The following is a 26,207-nucleotide window of genomic DNA, read 5'->3' on the forward strand; positions in this document are numbered from 1 at the left end:
CGGAATGACGAACCTTCGGAATAACGAGCTGTAACCATTATTCATACCTCTTTCAATACCTCATCATGAATGTTATTTTTCGACTTTGTCCATTCTTGTGCATTCCTGTAAATGTGCTAATCTTTGTCCGAGAGATATTTCCAGATGTTTCAATGAAATAAATGATTTTTTTAGGGGAGGGGTCAGCTGTTTAAAAAAAAACACACCAACCATAATAGGATCTTTCAAGAAAATTGTAATTAGAAGGAAAGCATGCAAGTCATTCTCAGTTTCTGTCATAATTGCCAAGAAGAAGGAGCTTGGTGAGGACCTCCTACAACGTCTAGTGCTTGCCCACATAAAATGGAATGTTTACAGGGTCATTTCAGAGCAGTGTGATGTCCCTGTTCCAACTGCCCAGATCATAATCAACAGGCAAAAGAGGCTCAGCACTGTTCAGTGGGCGTGGCAGAAAGCATAATATGGTGTCCCCCAAACTTGCAAGAAAACTCTGCCAAGAGGTCAACAACAACCCCATGTCCACAACTGAGGCCCTCCTAGAAATGCTTGACCAGGCAGGAACAAAGGTGTCAAGGTCCACCATAGAGAGAGTCTTGCACAGAAGAGGTCTCCATGGGTTTAAGCCCAGGAACACACAATTGCTCTAGAAGAAACATCTGGAGGCTCGGCTGATGGCCTTTGCTAGAGGTCATCTGGAGCAAGATGCTATAGTTTTTGGTCAACCATCCTGTAGTCAAACGAGACGATGTTTGAGTTATTTGGCCATATGGATGCTGATTACCTCTGGAGGAAGAACCGAAAAGCACATGAGCAAAAGAATTATGTACCCAACATCAAGCATAGTGGCGTAAACATGCTTTGGAGCTTCTCTCGACCAGTGGCACAAGGTAACTTCAAAAGAGTAGGGAACCTTAATGGGCTCACCAGCACATGGTGGTGGAAACATAATGCTTTATGGATGCTTCTCTTTCCAGAGGCATAGGGAACCTCATCAAGGTCCAAGGAATCATGAAAAAAGTAGATCTTATATCAGGATCCGTGATGAAAATGCGAAGGAGTCCGCTGAGAAACTCCAACTTGGGCACACTTGGAAACATCAGGACCAGACAATGACTGAGTCATGCCGCCCATGCAGTGAAAAAATGGTTCATGGACAATGATTCCAATGTCATGGACATTGGTGCCAATGTTTCGGAATGGCAAAGTCAAACCCCTGATTGAATCTGATCAAGAACTCGTGGAGAGACTTGAAGACTAGAGTAGCCGCTAGGAACCTGACATACCTGACCCAGCTTGAGACTTTTGCAGCGGAACGGTGAGCCAAAACTCATCATAAGACATGCAGGAAGCTTGTGGACTCGTACAAAATCATCTAGAAGCAGTCATAAAGAAGGGCTATAATATGCTACTGACTACTAAAGAAAGACATTGGACTCAGTAAGCTTGGGTTGTGAAAAATTTTGAACATTGCAATTCTTAAAAATCCATAAATAGAAGACCCCTGAAGCTGAGAATTTCTGGAACTGTGTATTGCTATTATTTTGGCACTTGCTGGTTACATATAACTCATGATAAAACTTGACAAAATGCATTCATTTAATTCCAAAAATGAATGATAACGGAAATTTTGAGGAAAACTGTATGCGATACAGTATATATATATATATATATATATATGTATACATATGTATATTACATATACAAGTATATATATATATATATATATATATATACATATTACATGGGTTAGTCAAATGCCAGTTAGTGATTGGCTAAACACAGTCATGTGATGGAGGTACATTCGTTTTGTTCGTCCATGGGCGAACATTTTTGTAATGTTCTCCCATGGGAAAACATTTTCACGTAACAAATGACAGACGGCCTAGGACCGCGCGCGCACAGTAAATTTGGCTCTGCGTGAGCGAGCGATTTAGTGTGTTGTGCTGCTGGTGGTTTACGTATTATTTGACGTATTTGACTAACCCATAGAATATAACAGATAATGACTTTTGTTGTCGGGAACATGTACCAAACGTTCCACCCTCAGGGTTTGAAATGCTATTTCGTTAGGCTATAGGGCCTACACTTATAACCTCCCTCAATAGCATTTCAAACCCTTCGGATGGAACATTCGGTATGTTCCCTCCCCCGTCAGTAATCATCTATATAGTAGGGAGTTTTCGCTACACGACGGGAAGACCGAGAATACGCGGAGGCAATTAGCTGTGACAGTCCACGTACCCAGACTCCCGTGTCCCCATATCTAAGCAGTTTCGCTTTCCTGTACAGGACGGAGGCGTGAGGACAAGATCGCTGATTGGCTGGCTGGCTGGCTGGCTCACTCCTGCCCAGCATCGGGACCGAACGCTATTTTGGCCGAGTGCCGTATACTCCGTTTCCCCAGGACGGGACGTTTCTCGGATTTGATCATGCGCAGAAGAAAATTTTGCACACGGCACGCTCAAATCTCGGCTGCGTTGTGCTTGCGCATGACGCAGCCGGCAGTGCCGTGTGCAAAATTTGCTTCTGCGCATGATCCAATCCGAAAACCGTCCCGTCCTTGGGAAACGGAGTATACGGCACTCGGCCAAAATAGCGTTCGGTGCCGATGCTGGGCAGGAGTGAGCCAGCCAGCCAGCCAGCCAATCAGCGATCTTGTCCCTACGCCTCCTAACAGGAAAGCGAAACTGCTTGACGGGAGTCCGAGTGCGGGGACTGTCATAGTTCATTGCTTCCGCGTATTCTCGGTCTTCCCGTCGTGTAGTGAAAACTCCTTAAAATCAATGACGTTATGGTGAGTACACACGGCCATGAGGAGCGTCCGAAAGAAAATGACATTGAGATCGACGTAAGTTTGCGATGCAAGTCTAATTAATTGGGTTTTTTTTTCTTCATATGTCATTGGTTATTATCAGTGTATTGTTGGGAAGAAGATGAAGTGTAGATTACGTCCAATAAAGTAGATTGCATCCAATAATTATGAAGTAAATTGCCTCTTTGTTTCTAAGCCTTCGGCCTTCGGTCCTAATAACTTCTGTTTTAAATTACTCGTCATTTACAATTCAAAAATCGTCCTTCACACTCGCTGCACACATTACAGCAAAAGTAATTTCGTCTATTAGCGATCATTTTCGTTGAATTTACTCTGAAATTCGTCTTTTCTTTCTTCAGTTGTAATTTCTTGGTTACGAAATTATTTTTTTTTTCGTGCAACCGTTTACTTTTGCTACATTTAGGAGTAAAATATACACACGTGTATCCCACCTTCCACCCACAAAAGACGCACACACACACGCACACACACACACCTTAATCATAATACACTGAGACAGACATGTACAGTCACACAAACGAAAACAGTCATCTACGATTTCCACGCACATGTGATTAAAGACATGTAAAGTGGGCTGTGGGGTAGTGTTTAAGCCCTTTTTTTACGCTAAAAAAAAAATATAAGACAGTAAGTTCCTTGCCGTTTTAATTTGTTGTGTTTGCATGTGTGCGCGCGCATGCGTGTATGTGTGGAAGTGGGGTACACCAGTGTTTATGTTACTCCTAAATGTGGATAAGTTTGAACGGGTGCAGAAAAAAGGAAATAACCAAGTAATCACAAAAGAAAAAATTTGAAGGAAAATTTGACGAAAATGATCTCTAAAAGACGAATATGCCTTTGCTGCTGTGTGTGCCGCGAGTGTACTGTCACGTAATAGACGAATTTAAAATGTAAATGACCAAAGTGTGTGACAAATGACTACATTTTAATAAACTTTGTTCGAAAATGATCGACGAAAGACGAACTTTAAACTGGAACTGGTCTTTTCCACATTTCTCGGGACGAAATTAGACAACAAATCAATTAAACTGTGTGAAAACAAAATGAAAATGAACTTGAAACCCTTCATTATTCTTATTGACAAAAAGAAGATGAAATCAGTTGGTAGTGGCAATAGGGCATACCTACAGGTTGTATATTTTAGATTTTATACATACTTATAAGTATATATCAACACTTTGGGAAGCCTTTATATCCAAAGAAAGGTCTTCTTACTCCTTGGCGTATCATTACATAAGTGATCTCTACAAATATTCAGTACTTTGTTTTAGTAATCTTTATCTTTGTCCAAGGGAGGGATAAGGATAAGTTACAGGTTCAAATTCATTTTATCTAAAATCTAGTTATTTCATTTCAAGCACATATAATTGAAGCATTAGAAAACACATGACAGGGGCGGATCCAGATATTCCTTCAAAAGGGGGACGGGCGAAAAGCAGAGTTCCACTTCATCAGCTGACCAGCAAAAAAAAAATGAAAATAAAAACATTTTCTTTTTTAGAGACACTTCAATAAGCTGAAAAGAGGGGTTTCCTCTCCCAGGGCAAGGCATACTTTGGTTGAAAAGAAGAAAAAATTAAAGGGTGTACTCCCACGGTAAGGCATACTTTGGTCGAAAAGGGGGTAAAGGAAATCATACCGGGCTCACCCGGTGCAACCCTCCCCCCCCCCTCTCTTTATTTTCTTATTTTTTTTTGATAAAGACAAAGAATCAAACAAATAAACGTGGAGAATAGCCTGTGCCCCCCCCCCCCGATCCGCCACAGCATGCTAATACAACAATGCAATGAAAAGCGAAAAGCAAACTATGAACAGCAATAAAATGTTGTAAATGACACATAAAAAAAACCCGAAAAAGTTGTGGGAAATGGAAGTTACTGCTTAAAAGCAGAGCATGTGGTCTGCAGTGTCTTCATAAAAAAATGCAATAAAAAGTAAAGTAAATGATGAAGTATAAAAATGCAGACACATAAATAAACACGAGAAGCCTCTCTTGAAATTGAGGAAGAAAAAAATAAGCGTGACATGGCTCCGAAGAGAATATTGACATACTGGACTGAGAAAAGGAAGAAAGAATATGAAAAAAATGATCAAAAATAAAATGGTCCGGACTTACGCCACCTCCATTTACACTGTATACTTTTAACTGATATCATGTACTGAAAACGAAGAATAAGATAAGAAAAAATGGATTTTATTTTCACTGATTTGGGGCAGAAAATGTACATTATGAGGAGTATCCACTGAAGGATGTGCTTGCCTGTAAATATCAGCAGAGTCATGATCGTCTTCAACATACCGAGGCAGCATGAATAACGTTGGGGCTTGGTCTGTGGAAAGAAAAGATCTTTTAAATCTAATACTTGCTTTACGTATCGTAAAAGATTGTGGATAAATCAAAGCAATTTTAAGGGGATGATATAGTGTTGGTTGAGGCGAGCAAAAACTTACCTTTTTGGTGAGATACATAGAAATCACTCTTTGTATAATAAAGAGCATACAATCGAAGGGGAACTTAAATTCATTTGATGAAAACCGGCTTTGAAATGACTAAGATATCCAAAAAGTCGTCGTCTGTCGCATTCTAGGATCGCTTTTTCTGTGATATCTGTGGCCATTTCAAGACCAATTTTCATCAAATTAACTGTGAATTTCTCTAAGAATTAATCTTATTTCGTATCTCATATATAAGTGGTATCTCATCATCTCATAAACACACACAAACATGCGCGCGCGCACACACACACAAACACACAAAGTTGGAAACCCTCAGCCCCATCTAAATCAAAACAGTATCATCCCTTTAATGTTGCATAAGAGAAACATCCTAGCTCTCCAACAGGCAAATAGAAAACTTAAGGAAATAAGGGCAATCCTGATTAAGACAATAGCAATTGTGATGTTGGTTTTCAGTTTTTCCACACAGTTTCAGTTTGCTTTATTTCCGTCTTTGTAAATTGGATCATTATGACAAAATCAACAATGTTCACAACAAGATTTAAACAAGAATACTTCAAATAGATAAATGTAATTATGTATTGCACATGCACTTGTATTAATCATACTTTAAGGCACAGGGTGATATTATATGGTATCTTAATTCTCCCTTATTCTGTACCTGAAGGAGCAATAAAAGATCTTAAAAGTGAACACTAGAGATTGTGCCACTGTGCGTGTAAATGTAAATAAATCATGGGTAACAGTTTGTAAAACATGGTTAAATCACTTATGCAACGAAAGTAATACCGATATGGTTATCAAAACTGGAAAACGTATTATACAAACGTAAAACATCTAGGCGTGATCAGACTGGCAAAAGATCGCGAAATCTTTGCGGTCTTTTGTCGTCCGGTCATACTGGCAAAAGATCGAGAAATTTGACAGGGAGGGAGGAGCATAAAGAGAAACATAACCCTATGATAGTTGGAGTCGGAAGTTACGTGAGAAGTTTTGCCGGAAGTTTACTTTCACACTTGGAAAACTTCGAGAACTTAAAAATTGCGATAGGATAACAATCTTCTCGATCTTTTGCCAGTCTGACCAGGCCTGTCTCAGAGATTATGTTATAATTGGTATACACGTTTATTCATGAGTAATTTTTCTTGATATTCAATAGCCTTAACTAGATAGCAACCTTTAAGGTGCTTTCTCTTCAATAATGCAAATCCATGCATGATAATATGTTATTGAAATGCATCTGACTTCTCTGCTATAAACTTTCTTTGATAACCGTGAAGGAGAAACTACCGAGACCCATTCTCAAAATTGAATCAAATCTCATGGTTATCTTTCCCGTCTTTTGTTGTTGATGTTGGCACGTTATTTGTCGGGCTGAGCTAATTATTAACAACAAACTTATTCGATTTGTCACTACCTGTGTAATTTATGTACATTATGAGATTTTGGCCAAATGTTATCAAATCCTTTTCCTGTATAAGCTACATCAATGAATGACCAAAACGGAGAGAGAGAGATGTGAACACGATGGTCTTGTGTAGAACAAACGAATATAGAACCAGTTTTTACATTAAATGTACAATACATTCACCAAAATCTGACATGAAAGTGCACACACATACCATGTTGATATCTCCTCCTTACAAAAGGCACGTATACACAGAAATATTAAAGTTGTTTTAAATAGTTGGTCTATAGAAAAATAATTGATATGTATCGTGAAGTACATTGTACTTACATTTGCACTTTCCTGTCGTCTTATCCTCTTCATCGTATAATTGCTGATGGTTAAGCATAAAGAGCAATATCCCTATTTTTTTTAAAGTTACCAAACTGTCACCCGAACTTGAATTCAAGCAGAAACCCTCCAGGTTCCGATGATTCCGAAGATATCTATCTGCCCAATCCAAGTCTGATAGATGTCTATAAAGGCCTTTCAAATATGCAACGTTGAAAGCGTTGAAGCTGATTGGATAACCGTAAATAAAGCATCAGCAAGGACAAGCCACAAGGGCAGAGAAGATCCAATGAAAGGGGTGATGGAATCTCATTGGTTAATTTCAGTGGCTCGTGGGCGTTACATTGCGCATTGGTATTATAGCTTCGCGTGTTAGTTCACTGGCTATCGATGAGCAAGGTCACGTTATACGGCCCGAGAGAATAAGACACTCCTATAAAGCCACCTTGGTACGTTTTGTCGTGTTTGTTTTACATGGGTATTGTCTCATTTATGGACATAGCTATTATATACCGAAGGAATACCAGTTCATTGCAAATAAAAGGAAAGTCAGCATACTTAAAGAAATAAGTTAGAATGCGACATAGGGATAGTCAAAGTGATTACGTTTGTGAGATGTCAGATCCTGGATTTGATCTAAAGGAAATTGTGGCACCTGGTAATGGGGAAGGTTACATCATGACGGTGGAAATATTTTATAGTATTCGAATATATTACGGCCTACTTTTCACAACGTTAGAAAACGTTGAAGCTGATTGGATAACAGTCAATAATACATCAGGAAGGACAAGCCACAAGGGCAGAAAAGGTCAAATGAAAGGGGTGATGGAATCTCATTGGTTAATTTCGGTCATGGCTCATGGGCATTACAATGCGCATTTGGTATTATAGCTTGCGTGTTAGTTCACTGGTTATCGATGTGCAAGGTTACGTACTACGTGTCCAAGTGAATAAGACACTCCTAAATCCACCATGGTACGTTTTATCGTGTTTGTTTTACATGGGTATTGTCTCATTTATGGGCATAGCTATTATATACCGAAGGAATACCAGTTCATTGCAAGTAAAAGGAAAGTCAGTATACTTAAAGAAATAAGCGACATAGGGGGAGTCAAAGTGATTACGTTTGTGAGATGTCAAATCCTGGATTTGATCTAAAGGAAATTGAGGCACCTGTTAACAGGGAAGATTATATATCATGACGGTGGAAATATTTTGTATAATATACGAATATATTACGGCCTACTAATTCGTCGCCTGATTCAGGAGAATTCCGATTGTCCGCTGTCGTAACTGATAACATTTTTTTTTTTCTGCAGAAGTTGCATATTCTCGCCAGCAGACTTGATTAGAATGCATTCAGTGGTTTCATATAACAAAAGGCCCTATTAATAAGGTCGCCATTTGTATTCAAAAGCATTTCAGTAAACTTTTCCTTATTGAAAAAAAAAAACAACCAAAATCTATTTTTTAAGGAAAATAACAAAGAAAAACAACTTAAACCCCATATTCAGGTAGTGAAGAAGGTCTGAAATGTTCCCGTGCAGTAGTCTGCAGGAATGAGTGTAAAGGTAACTTGCAATGATACTCTGGTGACCTTCGACCCCTAGGTTTCTTGCAGTGTTATCGTGTCTCCACATGCAGTTCGTGTTTCCACAACCCCCCCCCCCAAAAAAAAAAAAAAAGAAAATCGTTTGAATTTATTACTGTCGCGTTTTTTAATCATAATCCGTGTGAGGTCATGCCCTTTAATATCCAGGTATTCTTCTATAATACTACTGATGCAAACGTGTGTATATTGATGCTGCCGACGGGAAATTTGGTTAACAGTGTGGGGCAGCTGTTGCGATATCGCTGTTGCTAATTGCACCCAAGTAATATCCTTGTACTAGAGTTGAAACCTTGGAGTATAATTTCTACATTACTTTTAATTCCGGGTTTGAATGTCAGTAATTCATTAATTGCCCATTAGCATTGTGATCTCCTATCCATCACGAAGTATTGCTCTTCATATTAAGCGTTGTAGTATTATGAATAAATTATATTTTTCTTTCTTATTTTCTACTCTCTAATAAAATTAGTGTAGTCTAATATGATTGACATATCAGGGTTGATTCTCCTTTCAAGGTTGCATGTAGTCACGCAGGGCAGTGAAGTAGTTTCTCTCAGTTGTGTCTTGTTTAGTACAAATGCTAGTCCAGCATGTTAGTCCAGCAGAACGAACTAACAAAAATGCTAGTCCAGCAGGACAGACTAACAAAAATGCTCGTCCACCAGGACGTACTGATATCTTTTTGCTAGTTCAACTTACATTTCAGTGTACCTTTTAGGGATAGGTAGACACTTGGCCTGGTAGTGAAATGTGTCATTACAAACTTAACAGTGGAAACAATAATTTTGTTATAGCGTTTATTTGTCGTAGTTCGCTCATTTGAATTTGCTACAGAATTATCTCTGCATTCATTGGCAGCAGCTGTTATTTGTCACTGTCACTGCTATTTGTCATTTTTCACTGTCATTTGTTTCAAGAGAGCGTGAATTTCCCTATACTTTCTGTCATGATTCTTAGTAGGATTTTCTCCCGATATCTTTTTTTTTTATTTGCATTTCGTTCCCCTGAATTGCTTCGTCATATATCCTAAAAAGATGATATAGTTTCTGTCGAGATGGGCTTCAGATTTCCAACTTTATGTGAGATAATGAGAAACTTCTTACGAAGTATGAAAGAGATTTCATACAATTCTAAGAGGAGTTCAAATTTTATTTGATGAAAATTGGTTTGGAAATGGCTGAGATATCCATACAGAGAGGTACTAATGAAAGGTGGGACCCACCTTTGGTTGTGACCACTTTCTTTTATTTTATTTTTTATATATCTTGACCATATATTTTTCATCAAATACACTTTGAATTCCTTTTAGAATTCTATGCTCTTCAATATTCTATTATTGGTTTCTGATTATCTCACAAAAAGTTAAACTCTGCATCCCCAATCTCAACCAAAACGCTATACCATCCCTTCAAACTTATTGTACATTTTAGATTGTATTCGCTGACTTCATAACATTACGTGTAATATTGTTTTCATATACAGGGGTGTATTGTGCAAATCATTGTACTATTACGTTCAGAAATTCAAATCGTTGATATTCTTCGTGCCTACAGGTGAAAGGGAAAATGAATGTCCATGACAATGCCAATCACAACTTATTATCTTTTTTATCAATTAAATCAAGATCTTCTTTTTCAGTTTTGTCAATTCAAATGCGAGATTTTATTCATGTTGTTAACGAGGGATCAAGTCAACGCTCCCTCTCAGTTCTCAATTGTTTACCAGCAACAAGCAGTGGACTATGCACGTATCGGGACCACTCAGAATGTTTGCTACATTGATAAGCAATACTCCTATACAGTGGGGATGATTAACACAGGACTGTAGTAACGTAATAAAAGCGAATTTAATTACTTCACAATAAGAAAAAAACTGCTTTTATCTTGTGTGAGCTTTCGCCTACTGTCTGTAGGCTTCATCAGACTGGCGTTGACTCGCCGTAGATGGGGTATCGGCAGTCTTACAGTCCGAGAGAATAGAAATGTACGCTGAAGATTATTTTTTTAAAGCCACTTCGGGGTTCCAGTTTGAGTATGAGCAGAAAAAGGTCATTTGTTGTACAGAGAGGCAGATTGGTTATTAATCTCACTACAAGATAAGCATCTGTAATGCTATGATTATTCATGGAATCCTTATAAATGGTGCCTGCTAGTACATCCACCTAACAGCAAGCCTGTTATTAATTTTTGGCAATGTTTGCAGAAAAAGTTTGTTAATGTATTCAAAACAGCATAATGAAATAGATGCTTCCCAAAGTGTTGATTGACGAACCATTCTGGTTACTTCATCTACACAGCTTTCTTTGTTAGAATACGAGTTCCGTAAATTGTGGGGCAAGCTGCTGCATTATGTCGCTTTGAATTGAGTGAAGTGCCTAACCAATTGAGAAAATGAAAGGTCATTTGTGCACATCAGCTATTATCTCCGAACTGGCTTATTGCCCCACGACACAATTTATAATGCGTTCACGCCCGGGCCCGCTGGATGTATAACTTATCTTATCCATCGTGTGAATTCGTTGCTGTCTTTGGACACAATCTTGCTCTTTTTCCAATCAATGGTATTGTTTTCCTGAGCCAAACCACGTGATCACTTATGGCTGACTTTCTAGTGTGAGATCTGCCTCCTTCCAGGTCCTTGTGAAATATGTCTCCAACATATGCAGTGATTCTGCCTCTGGTTGATGGTCTGACATCCTGACTCCAAATTTTCTGCTCGTCTCCGGCCCCAACGTAAACTTTGTCACAATTTTTACAAGGTATTTAGTACACTACTCCTGTGGAGTCCTCTGGTGATCTTTTGTCCTTTGGATGAGCTAACAGTCCTCGACGTAGTTTGGTGAGGGGGGCGCATGGTGGTAGATAGCAACGTTATACATGTATTTGTTGAATACAAAACTCTTCAGTGTACATTTCCATTGTCTCGGACGGTAAAACTGCCGATACCCCCATCTACGGCGACTCAACGCCAGTCTGAAGAATCCTACAGAAAACAGTAGGCGAAAGCTCACACAAGGTAAAAGATTTTCGATTGTGAACAAATGAAATTCGCCTTTATTAGAGATTTACAAATCAGATGAACCTCTTCCAAGATATTAGTGTCCTTTGCGTAGCATTTAAGCAGCGCCTCCCAATCTATCCAAAGCTGGTGGGAGGGTGGGGGATGTTTGTCCCCCACACGGAAGGAGCTTCTCCAATTTTCAGCTGTAAATCGTACAGTCTCTAAAATATATGTATCAGTGTATCGCAATTTTTTTATGTCTAAAAAAAAAAGAATTTATGGTGGTTAGAAATCCAGGTCGGTATGAAACGTGAGTATTTCTGTTTGTTGTTTGATTTACTTTTCCTCTACTCAATTTCCCACATAAATCATAATAATTTCTTGTCAGCAATATTCAAACAGTAAGCATCAGTTTACGGATTACAGTTATGATTCGAAGAAAGAAAATAATGAGTGCGTCTATATATATATATATATATATATGTATATATATATATATATACATATGTAACAAACAAACAAAAAGTCGCACCCTTGATTTTATGTGAGGACTCAAAACAGGTGAAATGGGTCAACTGAGTCAATCTTGAGTTCTTCATATTTTCTATTAAAAAGAGCTATCTTTCTTCTACATTATTCTTTAGTTCGAGATCATAACACGAATGGGAAAGTGTGTTTTCCGCAGTTTTTCTACAGCCCCTTTTTGGGGGCGCGTAGAATGATCAGGAATGTATTAGATGCCCATTTTCCTTTCTTGAGATCCTTTACACATTCTTCACTTTCAAGTCTAATAACTTTTGAAAGGATAATGCTACTGCTTTCCTTGTATTTAATTCACTTTTTTTCTCATTTCTTCACCTGCGCGTTTGTACTGTGTACACAAAACTGTTTATGCTACTTGTGACACCCAAGTGTAATACACAGGTGATGATTGCGTTCTATTGTTCCATTGTATAATGCAGTCTGAAGCGTGGCGCCTCCCTGTCACGTGGTTGTTCATTGACGGTACTGCTTGGCGGTCCATTGCCTAATCGGCGGGGCGTGACAGGGGGCGCCATGCTGGTGGTTATTGACTGTTCGCACTGTGACCATACGATGGTGGGCATTCACCTATTCGCGTTCAACCAGTGTTGTATCTATGTCATCTCATGTACATAACTTTGTTAATGTTAATCACACATGACTGAATTCAATATGTCTGCATCTGGTATAGGAGAGGTGTTAGGCCATGGGGTGAAGCTGAAAAAGAGGCTTAGAAAATGGGTTTCGTTCCAGCAACACTGGCACTATTTTCTGAATGCGGATATGTGATGTTTTGTACATCCTAAATGTACTGTAAAAAGTTCTCCTCGAAATATCCTGCAGTTTTTGCGAAAATCCATATTTTATAAACTGCGACCAGCAGCCCAATACACATATCGTAATGGGGCTGTGGATTGTAGCATTTAGGATCATGACAGAGAAGTATCGCGGACAAATGTCAACCTTAAATCGAACAAAAATTCTTCAATTTGAAGACTTACAAGTAAGGTTGAAGTATTGACAACAGGGTTCGTGCAAGGTTTGGTTCTACATATAGTCATTTTCTGTTCGATTTGATGACTTAATATGACTAGGTCGAGAGGAATCTGGGAGAGCTACGCTGAATTGACGGTCAGCGCAGGCGCACACATCACTGCGCACAAATTTCGTATCCATTGACTGGATATTAGATGTCTGTGTGTGCATGCGCTGGCCGTCAATTCAGTGTAGCTCTCCCAGTTTCCTCTCGACCGAGTCACATTTAGTCATCAATTTGAACAGAAAGGAAATATTTGCAGAAGCAAACCTAGAACGAACTCTGTTATCAATACTTCAAATTTATTAATAAGTCTTCAAATTGAAGATTTTTTCCCGATTTTAAGTTGATATTTGTCCGCGATAAAATATCCGTCATGATCCTGTATGCTACAGTTCACAGCCCCATGACGTTATGCGTATGGGGCTGCTGTCCGCAGTTAAGCAGCGTTTACACTTTGGCGAGTTGACATGGCGAGCTATGGCGAGTTAAGGCGAGTTGCCAAAATGAGGCACTCGCGATAACTCGCGTTAAGCTCACCATGTAACTCGGGATAACTCGCGACAACTCGGCATGGCTCGGCGGAGCTCGTTCAAGCTCGGGACAACTCTCCTTGAAGTCGTGAGCGGTCCCAAAATTTTTGAACATGTTCAAAATTTTTGCTAACTCGCTGTAACTCGTGCTGAACTCACCTAGACTCGTTATATACTCGCGGTACTCGCAATAACTCGTACGAAGCTCGAGATAAACTCGTAATAACTCGTAATAACTCGCCATATTTGAGTATACGCGAGTGCATTCCGAGTTTACTAGAGCGAGATACGAGCACTGCGATCGTATTACGAGTGAAGGAGAGGTGCCCGCGAGATTAGCGCGAGTTCACATCGAGCACCCCGAGTTACAGCGAGTTTCGTATGAGTTTATCCAGATTGCGTTGCAAGTGCACGTTGTCATGCCAGCTGAATAATAAATATCCAGTGTTCTATATTTTCCCACGTATACTTTAACGTGAGAGCACGTTTTAATCGACCCACGCGTGTACACGTACTTTTTAACGGCCATTGTCACTGTATTATCACAACTAGCAAAAATAGGAGAGGAATATGCCCCGACCCAAGAGATACAAGAGTTGTGGCCATTCAGGTAGGGAAACACCGAAAGAATATGTCATTCAAACAAGGGTAGAAGTAGAAGAAGTGCAGGGAGAGAGAATGGAGACGGAAGAGGAGATTAATGACGAGGAGAGACAAGTAAAAGAACAAGACACCAAACTAGACCAGGTCCAAGCTCAAACTACTGAGCATCAGGCCTCGCCTGTCGAACTGGTTGGGGAGGAAAATGAACCCATTTTTCTCCACTCGCAAGGTTCTCCGTCTGGCACCCCAGGGAAGACGAAGAAAAAAAGAACAACGAAGTCCACCCCAAACAAGAAGTCCACCCCTAAGAAGTCCACCCCGAAAAGACGAAAAAAACACCTCACTGCATACACATTCACTGAAGAGCAAGAAGTAGAATTAGCAGAGTGGTACAGAGATCAAGATTGTCTGTATAACAGGCGACTAAAGTCATACAAGGATACTGCAAAGAAGACAAGGCTAATCGAAGAGAAGGCCAAGGAGTACGATCCGGTGTGCTCCGGTAAGTGAAGATGAATATTGATATTTATTATTTAAGGGGGGGGGGGGCCTCTGGCGGCAAAACGGAGTTTCGCTAAATATATTTTGCTGCATTCATTACCATGATTACTACTATAATTATGATTGCCATGATTATAGAAAATTCTGTAGACAACTGACAACATGACATGCATAATATTTAGTCCTGAAAATTTTGACCCCCACATTTCGTTTATCCCGTTAGCTAGCTATTATTTCACTGTATGAGAAACAAGAATTTAATAAAGTTGTTTGTTTAATGTGCTCTAAATTCCCAGTGTTCGATTTTTTATTTCAGTTGAACAGCTGAACAATTTCCTCAAGTCTATGAGGACACAGTACAGCCGTCTGACGAACCCAAAGTCTGGAAAGGGGACCAGAGACACACCTTACAGTGAAAGGGATCAGTGGATTCTCAATACGTTCCGCTTCCTGGAGGGACATATTGTGAGGATGAAAGGAAGAACATTGGGAAGGGTAAATATGCACTAATTTTGATTTTATGAAGATCTGTAATAAGCTACATTTAAACAAAATTTAAAAATCGCCATCGTGTGTCTTTTTTGTAAAATATGTTGATCGAGTGGTTTATTTATTTCTTTGCAGACCTCTAAAGGACAAGTAGCATCCCAACCAAGAGAAGACGAATACTCTTCCCCCGACCAGGATACTGAGACTGATGAGCATGATGACTGCAGTGAGAATGACCAGACCACCCAAGAAGCTGATGACCCCCCAGCAGAGCATGAAGCTGGTTCCTCTTACACCAACTTATCAATTGTTGGCAAGGGCAAGGGCAAAATGAAAGGGAGGTGTACAACCCCCAAGGTTTCCTCTGAAGAAGCCAAGGACAGAGAACTGCTGGAAAAGGTGAATGTGGTTTGTTGTAAAGAAAAGACAGTACGGATTGAGTAATACAAGTATTTTATGAACATTTATTTTTTTTTGATACAAGTACATGCACGAATAACAAAAATGACTAATCCGTCATATTGTTAGAGGGTAAAACTCCGTTCGTATGTGTATCATAATAAAGCCATGAAATAAAACCGGTGAAAAGGATACTCAACACGTACATTAAAGCCACTACAACATTGTGATTGATTGATTTTTTCAAAACATTCTTAAAATGAGTTGCATGGCCTGTCTAATTATGTTCAGATTGATTAACATTCGTTATCAAGATGTTTATAAAATTTCTTATTATCATATGCTACAATAATAATTCCAGTACAGTGGGGTGAAGTTTTAGGTTTTCACCTTTTGAACCACTAAATGATTCCTGTGAAGCATAATTTTTTTCAAAGGTTAACTTTTACATCCCAACATATATTCTGAAAACATGTAAGGCCATGCAGCCTAGATTTTTTTAAATGAAAATTATAATCATCATCTGCTAGAATAATAATTCCATTGCAGTGGTCCATGGGGTGAAGTTTTAGGTTTTCACTCTGGAAGGACAGAATGCTTACTGTGAAGCATAATTATTTTTAATGTTAACTTTTACATCCAAACATATATTATGAAAGCACTTTGACATGCAGCTCATTTTTCAACTGAACATAATGTTAAATACATAAAATACCTTTAACATCAAAACAAGAGATTAAACACGTAAATTGCGATTTGATCATTTGACCTCGACCATCTCTAAACAGAAACCTTATTTGTTTGAGTTAACTCGGTCAAAGTAAAATTATATGCATGCTTTCACAATAGGTATTTCTTTAAATTTACATTTTCGTCAACCAGTTGTATCCGAGTAATTGAAAATATTTAATCTCAGTGCTATAAAGGAGTTACTTACTGTTAACATGTGAATTTCAAACTGTTCTGAATTTGGCTGATACTGTAGTTTTGTATATTCACCTACATAATTATGATTGAATTAATATGGCAGATGTTAAGGAATAAAGGTTCGCAAGTACATTTTAACACTCAATATTAAAACAAGCTTTGAACACTAAGTGTTGCAGTGAACAAAAATTTTGATCAGGCATTGTCCCATACACTACAATGAATTAAAATATCGCACAAAATCATTACTAAAACTATTCAGTTCTTGGAGTTTTTCTTGGATACATCAATAAGTGATTAAACATTATGATAATGAACAATGTACTGTATTAAAGAAAAGGAACAGTAAAGTGTTACATTACTGTCATTCACCCCAAGATCTCAAAATATGTTTTATTACGTGTACAGAACATTTGGTTAACTGTGATTTTTTTTTTCAGTGCTCTCGAGATAATTTCGTGATACCGTATAATTCCTGGTTAACTGCTCAATAACTTACTAGTTTTGTGTAACATGGTGAAATATAAACGATGTACCCTTATGAGTATTGAAGTGACTGGTATTCTTTTATTATGTTGTAGCTCCTCAAGCGAGCAGATGAGGTCAGAGATCTACGAAGGTCTTCTTTCGCCCTGTCATCTCCCCCCGCAAAACTATCCCCCCATGAGGAACAAGTCAACGGTTTCGTAGCGTACTTGACCACTCAGCTGCGACAGATCCCACAAGAACGATGGCTTAACTTCACCGTAGACATCATGAAGATGATGCAAAGCTACATTTCACCTCCTTCAATAGCTGCTCCGCTTGCTCAATCCCCTGTTCAGTCCCAACATGAAGAGCCACTCCATTCTATGCATCAGTCGTCCCAGGGAGCATGTTCTACTTACGGTAGGATGCCACCACCACCCTTCTCTCCACCAACATTCTCTTCACGCCAACAGATGCCACCACAACGGATGACAACTCCACCTGGAATCTTCCACGAATACCATGCACCGTCGCCGCCGTCAACGTTCATGCAACAGCAGAATCCAGGGCCTTTTGGATTCAAGAGATCGTCGAGTGGTTTTTTTCAGCAGGACTATACCAACACCATCGAAACGCTACAAGCACCATCGATGCCTCCAAACCAGATGGGAGTTCAGGACGGTGTGGTGAGAAGCTCACCGGAAAGTGCAGCATCAGCAGGAGTCCCGCCAACCTCGTCAACAAACACCTGAAGTAGACTCTTCGGCATGTGGCGATATCTGTTTTATCAGTTGTTATTGTTCTATTTCTAAAAGTTTGGTTTTTAACGTTCAGATATTGACTTGCGAGTTTTTTGTTTTGTTTTACAATAGTAACAGAGTCGATTCCTCGGTCCGGTCCGTACAAGATGTTGAGAATCATATTGCTACCAATTTTGACTGTGCGTAATGGAAAAAGAAAGATCACTAATAATGGATGAGCCAAGTGTAGTTTTGTATTACGTGCGTTCATCTTGACTTAATTTTTCTGCATTCAAAATCATTGGTCTTGATATACGACTTTTAATGTGGTTCGCACTCCACTGTCATTTGAGTTGGCCAATCAGTCCGATGGTAAGATGTGATAGTTCGAGTTATCCCTGGAACAGTAACAAAGAACAACGAATAATTCATCATAATTCACTCAAAAGCGTACAAGTGACTCATGTGGAGAATGGAAAACTGAAAAAACGTAATTTAATTGATTTTTGTTTTCTATCAACAACTGTTAACATGTGAGAAAAGGACCTCTTATTTCCCATAATAATTTTTATCCGTTGTAGTTTCCGATTTTGCTGTTATAACAAACACTATGTCTCGAGCATATAGAATGTTTGTTGTGAAAGTTCCAGTTTTGCTTGAAACAGTAATAAAGCACAGTTAATTGCTTAACATTTATTTTGGAAAAGACAAGAAAAATAACAACTGTAAAAGAAACTTTAAAAATGGGATTAAAAGCGATTCCTGATATTTTTGTCACTCATTAATCATTTTATCAATATTCAACCACTGTTTATAGTTTGAAGAAAAAGACCAATCATTTTTTGGTATTAATGAAAATCATATTTTTCCGTAGTTTACCGGTCCGTTTGCAAGTGACTATTATGTTTCGAATTTAGGGAGTGTTTGTAGTCATGATCATTCTAATTTTGTTTGAAACAGGCCATTTAAGAATATAACAAAATGGTTCAAAATAATATTGTACAGGGAACGAAAGATAAAAAAAAATCAACATTCTTTTCAGTGACTTCTTCTGTCAACAACTGTTATGTGAACAGTAAGACATCTTTATCAAAGGCTGCAAAAGATATTTCTGTCGCAGTTCTCCGATTTTGTTCGTCTACAGAGATTTTGTGTGGTTGAAATTTTGACAATAAAGTGGATTGTCATAAAAGATTTACCCTTCTTTGTCATGTGTTTGTGGTCTCTCATCATGTACACTTTTAGAGTGAAAGAATGTGAGGTAATCCTTATCGATACCATTGTTGATATGATATGAAATTCTTGAAGGAAAATTGTTTTGGGAGAAAATTAAGAAGTCAAGTAACAACTTTGGCCATTTTACTACAAGAAATCTTGCATAGCAAAGAGTCAATAAATCCTAAATATTCGTATGTCTATGTGGGGAAGACTCTAGATACAAGTTATGGCTATCATGAACAGAAAGGAAAATGCGCATACGGTATTTCCTTTTTGGCTTTTAGATCATCCTCTCTTGCCAAGGGACACTGCCAACTGGAGAGGTGTAGTAGCTGCGAAGGTAGTCCCGTTGTGCCTTTGCCGCTTTGGTTGCATTGTTGCCTCTCATGACGTCCAGGCTCGCCAATTCGCGATCGCCCCTCCATATCCCTGGAATGATGTCGTGGGTCTCTGGGTCCTCCCAATCCACAAGATTGTTGTTCAGCTTTGGGAACCGGATCCTCAAAAGGTTATGGAGTACACAGCACGCCAGCACGACAGATTGTACTCGGTCAGGGGTCAGGTACAGTGTCCTTAGGAGGCAGCGGAACCTGAAATAAAAAGACCAAGGCGAATTTTCAAATACAGTTGAACCTCTCGTATCCGGACAAGTCGGGACCGGGGCTCATCCGGATAAGGGATTTGGCCGGATACGGGAGACTCAATGCTTTATACATGTACATACACATGTACTGATGTAGCCCATTGTAGGACCACATGTAGTAATGTGTATACTGCAACCCTTTCATTGTTACATTTGGGGATGTTTGGGGATGTTAAAATGTCTGAAGGTAAGCAATTTGGAAGGAAATTTGATGTAATGTATGGTAATCATGTTGGAAGTAATATGTAATTCATGTGTGTTTGTGTAGGAATTCTCAAGGAGTTGCGAATCCCCCTTTCCTCCCGTAATTATTATTTAAAAAAAAAATCACGGCGAGATTGCGTCCGTATAATAGAGAGATCCGGATAAAGGGAGGCCGGATAAGAGAGGTTCAACTGTAGTATACGTTGAACCCTATCCAATGTAGCAATGTATTTTATATGTTCAATGCTCTGTATGGCATAATTATCATACCTGTGCGCCAGTATTCCAAAAGCGTTCTCGACGACGCGACGTGCTCTTGACAGCCTGTAATTAAACAGTCTTTCCTGGTCGGTCAGCAGACGGTGAGGATATGGCTTCATCAACCAACTACGCAAAGGAAATGCGTCATCAGCGACAATTGAGAAGGGGATCGGTTCATCGTCGTTTGGCAGAGGTGTTGGTGGGGGGATTCTCGCTGTGTCATCTTCCAGGGCTTTCCGAAGTTCGCACTCCGAGAAAATTCCTCCATCTGACCAGCTATGCAAAATTAGCGATGATAAAAATTATATATGCATAGAAATTATAAATATATATACAAATTTATATATAATATTTACATATGAATATACATATAAATTTATAAAAAATACATATGTATATAAATGTATATATATATATATATATATATATATATTCATATATAATATCCAGGTTTAGAACTTGACACACATAGCTCGATTTATAATGATACCATACTTTTGTGGAAGATGACGGTAAACATGCAAGAACGAACTGGTATGTGCCCGGAACGGAGCCTGTTTTATTTTTTTAATTTTTTTTTTTTTTTTTGCAAGTGGAAAAAACAATCGTGACTCACCTGCCGTTGCTCCCAACGTCGACATACAGAAAGCGATACTCTGCGTCTACAAGGGCAAGCAACACCACGGAGTGGTAGCCCTTATAATTGAAGTAGACTGACCCTGCATTCGTAGGACATTTGATAGCAATGTGCTTCCCATCTAGTGCCCCGATGACATTGTGGAAGTTCCAACGCTCGGAAAATCCTTTGCTTACGGACATCCACTCGGCTGGCGTGGACGGTAGGCAGCACACCTCTGGAGCTAATTCTGCTATGATAGCTTCGCATGTTTCTGGGACAATGTGGCAAATGCTACTCTTGGCGACTCTGAAGTTATACTCCAAGCTTTGGTATGAGTCCCCTGTCGCCAAGAATCTCAAGGTGATAGCAAGACGAAGTCCGGCACTTAACGCTTTCCGCATGAACGTGTCCTGCTTCTCGATGCGAGGCCCAACACGGGATAAGAGTTCTTGAAAAATTACAGGGTCAATTCGTAGAAAGTTACGAAAGGCGTCCAGGTCTTCACCAGCTAACTCCGCCATCAGTGTCTCATAGTGTCCGTACATTGGCCTCCTCAACAACCAGGGTCTTGTCCAAAACCTCCTTTGAAGCATTTTGGTCCTCTCTCGAGCATCTCTTTTTCTGCGGCGCCTCCTTGACAACAGGGTCGCAGCAATCGTGCAGAAGATCAGGGTCTCTTCTTCTTCAAGCAGAGCAAAAATGCTTCTGGCATCCATCTTTGAGCGCCAAAAATGTGCATTTCCCGCCCCTCGATCTTATGAAACTCTTATTACTCGTAACAAAATCTTGATAACTCGTTTACAGCTCGCTTTAAGTCGTATAAAGGTCACTGCAACTCATACTAAGCTCGGTATGTCTCGTTTCGAGCTCGGTTCACTCGTACAGCGAGCGTAGTGAACTCGGCGTTGAGTCTTATATTACTCATGCAAATTCCAGAAAAAAAAATTACATTTCGCGCGAGTTTGTGCGAGTTAACGCGAGTTGGAGCTCGCACAGCTCGCGCACGACTCGCGACTCCAACTCGCCAAAGTGTAAACGTTGCTTTATGCGTATGGGGCTGCTAGCCGCAGTTATGCGTATGGGGCTGCTAGCCGCAGTATAGTTCCCATAGTGTTTCTAAGCTGAAATGCATACACATTTGTAAAGCACTGCTTTTAGCCAGATACTGTACCTAGAAAAAAAAAGTGAAGTTTTGGTTTAATACTTGCATTATATCTCATGTTTCAGCTTTTCCTGATGCTGGCTATGCAAAGGAGGACAAGAGCAAAGTGGTTCATATGAGAGAGAGCACTGACTGACCGTCAGAGGTCAAGGCAAATGCCTTATATTCTGTTCAAAGACATGTTATTAATCAATGACTAATCATTCAAGGCAAAAAAAAAAGAAAACAAAATCAGTGTGTTTGTTTGTGTGTGTGTCCGCGTGCATGTGGGAGATTCTTATTGTACACACACACACACACACACACACACACCCACATGCACACACACATACGCACACACATAGTTATGAAGATTCAATATACCCAAGTGTATTAAAATATTATTCTTCATGCCTTGGCCATTTATCACATCAGCATCATAAAAAAGATTATCATAAACATGAACACACACAATGATATAATACATGTACTGATCAGTGCATTACACATACACAGGTGCATAAAAACGCTGACATATCATATACACTCACACGCACACATACAAACTCATTTACACACATGAGACATTACTATTAAACAGATCATATTGTTTATTAGTAAACATGTTTTTCTTTTCTTCTTCTTCTTCTTAAGAAGAAGCTTTAATATACTTAGATCACATAGCAATCACGTTGTTCATGAAATATTATACATTACTTTAGCACTAGAAAATTTAATCTTCATAAAATTTCCTGAAGTTTTCATTGCTATCATTAGGTTACAACATGGTGGGACACTACCTCCTTTCATGTAAGATAGCTCAAAATGATAATCAGTCAAACTTTCTAGTTTTAATAAATTTCCTGGAACATTCCATGGTTCAAATATCCTTGAAAGGGTGTAAAAGTTTTGAAAAATGCCAATATATAAAATAAAGGCAAAATTATAGTTTACCCATTCGTGAGTGAAAACTGTTGGATTCTGCATTGGAGGCAATGTGTACCTGAAAATCTTGGAGAGAATAAAACAGGTTTGGCATTAAAAATTATGATAACATTGCAATTAACATCCAATATCAGAGGATCTGTGCAAACCTGACTCAACTTATGCACAATTTTCATTTGGCTGGTGTGTATTAGTTTTAGCAAACTGATTTTGTACTCACACCTACATTGTACTGACCTTTCTACATGAACATTCTGTTTCAGTATTAATAATAGTTACATTTTTTTTTTCCCCAGAGTGGGAGAAACAAATTTTAATCGTAGTCATTCAGTTTTATGAAAAAAAAAACACACTTAGGAAAACATCTTTGTTCTTAGAATAATTCAACCCTAATCAAATCATAATAGTGGGCAGAAATGTTTGCTAAAGGGCGAACAATCACATACTGAGGCAAGGAGTCAAAACATGTTGCATAAACATTGGCATTCAAAATACAGGAAGCAATCTGTATTACAAAGACATTTTATCATGCACAACTTTGGTAAGATGTCAATTCTTGAATATCAATCACATTGACCAAAGCATTGGTGCATATACAGTACATTCTGTTGTTTCTGAACTTTGCACTGAAATTCTTTGTGTATGTGTGTGAATGTTTCAGTGGTGTATAGGCCTATATATTGCTCCATTTTATCAAGGACAACTTATAGTAACATGACAATGTTTTCATGCTTCAATATCAATCATATTAACCTATTTCCCTTGGCAATTAATGAGCAGGTTGACTCTGTTGCAAATGATGCATTTCACAGGCAACACAGCAGAACCTGAAGAGCTTCCAGAAGAAAATCTTGATCTTGATGTGAGCGTCTTAGGGGAGGAAACAGATGCTCCTGCTGACGGACCAGGCTCCTCCTTCAGCTTTCGTTTCCTAGCGAGATTCAGGCGTTTGCTATCTATAAACCTCTTGTAGCACGTTTCATGGAATCCTATTTAATACAATGGAGAAATGAACAGCAATGATTAGCCGTTGGATTTTGTTAGGGGGAAAAAAGGCTAAATGCTAGAGGGAGGGGTTGAACATTACACTCAATCATTAAATGTACGGTAGACTATTGACTGCCAATATTTGAATCTTGTAATTACCAATGCACAGGCCCTAGTACTATGCCAGGTAATCATTAACACCTCATGATCATTGTCATCATCAACTACTTCAACTTGTACTTCCAGTGCAATTACTGATTTTAAATTACATCTACAGCTTTCAGCACCTGATCACATGCAATATCAATTATCATAATTATGAATACAACTGCCTTATCATCATTAATACTAGTAATCCTTGGCCTTTCACTATCACCACCACCCACTGCTTTATAGTTTGGCACAACATAATGGTAATCATATGTTTTAGGGAGTTTAATTGTTGCAATTATGTTATTGTCATTGTTGGTCTTTTAGATCTATTTATATCAAATATTAATAAGTTAATTTAATGAGATGCTAAATGTGTGTTTTGAGGGAGGATTCGCCAATTTCGGGGTGAGAGAAACAGGATGGATTTCTACTCCATGGCCATGATTATGAAAATATAAATTTACATGCAGTTTAGACCTTTTTCAATCCAGTCCTGTGTGTCAAGACTTTTACAAAACAATATCACCGATCAGCTACATCAACCTAACCTGGGCTGTACATAGAACAACATGTAAAATTACATCTAGGCGACATTATAACGGCGCTCTGCCATGCCAAGGACTAAGGTGAAATTCAAGATAATTTATCTAAGTAACAGACACGCTAATGGCTAAGCTACTGCATTAGCGCCCATTATAACATACACAAGCAACAAGCAACGATCATAACATAGGTATGTGCTGTGCTTGTGTGCCTTGCTGCATCGTCTCTGATATTCCTCTCTTTAAACCCAACATTTTTGGGGGTCTTCATTTATTTCTTCATTCTATACACTTGTGAAATGTCCTATTCGGACATCAGAGATACTTCATAGAGTAAAATTTGAGGATCCTTTTGAACAGAAAGATGGGATTTTTGCAACTCCAGCTCTCATCGTGGAAGCTGCTCATCTTGCACAGCTGTTGTGTGTAGTCCCACACACTCAACCTGTTGCACTAGCTGTAGCTGTGGAGTAAAGTCAGTAGAACTGATCTATCCTATTGTATTGGTGTGTTGTATTGCTCATTGTCCTATTGTCGAGGGATTACCCCCAGTCCTCCCAGCACCCTGCCTTCTATACAATGCATGCACTGTGTAACAAATGTTGCACCCTGTAGACTGTACATGTACAACCTGGTCCTTGCAGTACAGGTGTGTGGCACATGAATTGAATTATGATGATGTTGACGCAATGATGTTGTATTGCAACTGACTCGATGGCCTTCGATCTTACATTGTGATGGTTCAATATTAACCAGGCAAAGGCTAAATAGCTTATGCACATATTTCTCGCTTGCCTGAATGAGGTATGCGATAGCTACTACCATTACGCCATATGCATATAGTGATCTGAAACCTGATACAGTTGTATGTACCAGTAACCAGTATCATCAATAGTAACTGGTTGAGAGTATTGATGTACTCATACAAGTAAATATGGGCAACCCAAAAATCTTTGCAGCCCTTCTTCTTGTCCCAGTTCTTGCTATGAACTGCACACTGTTGAGAAATCAATCTTTGAAAGCACACCTGAAGCATTCTTCCTGGGAACATCACCCAATGGCAACATGGTTTCCTGCCTCAAGCCTAACTGTGGGGAACCACTCTATCTCTCAGGGAAACTTACCAGCTTGTCTCATTTCAAGTTTGAATATCAACTCCATCTTTCCACCAAGAAAGTTTACATCATTGTATGCCACAAGCAGGAGTAGCATGAAGTCAGTTCTTCTTTATCTAAGTGTACTTCTTCTCACTCAAGCCCATGACACTGAGCTCAACCCAGGTCCATATACACCAAAGTACCCATGTGGAGTGTGTGCAAAGGCTGTGAGATGGTCCAAGACAAGGAAAGCTGTTGCTTGTGACTCTTGCGATGTTTGGTATCACACTGACTGCATGGGCATGTCATCTGCTACATACAATAACCTAAATAACAACAGTATAACCTGGATTTGTGCAAAGTGTGACCAACCCAACACCTCACTTTCCCTGCTGGACACATATCTCTCAGAGAGTAGGAATAGTTTTGCTGTTCTGTCTGGCCTCCCTGATGATCTTAGTAATTCTGATGCAAGTGCCACAGCTGATTTGATACACTCTGATAAAGGGGCAGATGACATACATGTAGGCTCACCATTG

General features: G+C 39.1%; 1 protein-coding gene across 1 annotated transcript; it reads right to left on the bottom strand.

Annotated features, from left to right (window-relative positions):
* Positions 1–19,356: 19,356 nt before the first annotated feature.
* Positions 19,357–21,519, bottom strand: LOC139736980 (putative nuclease HARBI1). The gene is made up of 3 exons (XM_071647652.1): positions 20,801–21,519; positions 20,194–20,460; positions 19,357–19,666 (listed from the first exon to the last, which is right to left on the bottom strand). Exons 1-3 carry the CDS (start codon positions 21,517–21,519, stop codon positions 19,357–19,359), a joined length of 1,296 nt encoding a protein of 431 aa, XP_071503753.1.
* Positions 21,520–26,207: the final 4,688 nt, after the last annotated feature.

Source organism: Diadema antillarum, unplaced genomic scaffold, assembly GCF_040938485.1.
Source record: "Diadema antillarum isolate AM-2024a unplaced genomic scaffold, OU_Dant_1.0 seq00000675_RagTag, whole genome shotgun sequence".
Lineage (NCBI taxonomy): Eukaryota > Metazoa > Echinodermata > Echinoidea > Diadematoida > Diadematidae > Diadema > Diadema antillarum.

Excerpts from the sequence above, each read along its gene's own strand:
- LOC139736980 (XM_071647652.1), bottom strand. The coding sequence starts at position 21,519 with ATGGATGCCAGAAGCATTTTTGCTCTGCTTGAAGAAGAAGAGACCCTG. Across the intron at positions 20,461-20,800 it reads GACGTTGGGAGCAACGGCAG|CTGGTCAGATGGAGGAATTT; the intron begins GTGAGTCACGAT and ends AATTTTGCATAG. Across the intron at positions 19,667-20,193 it reads TTTGGAATACTGGCGCACAG|GTTCCGCTGCCTCCTAAGGA; the intron begins GTATGATAATTA and ends TTTTTATTTCAG.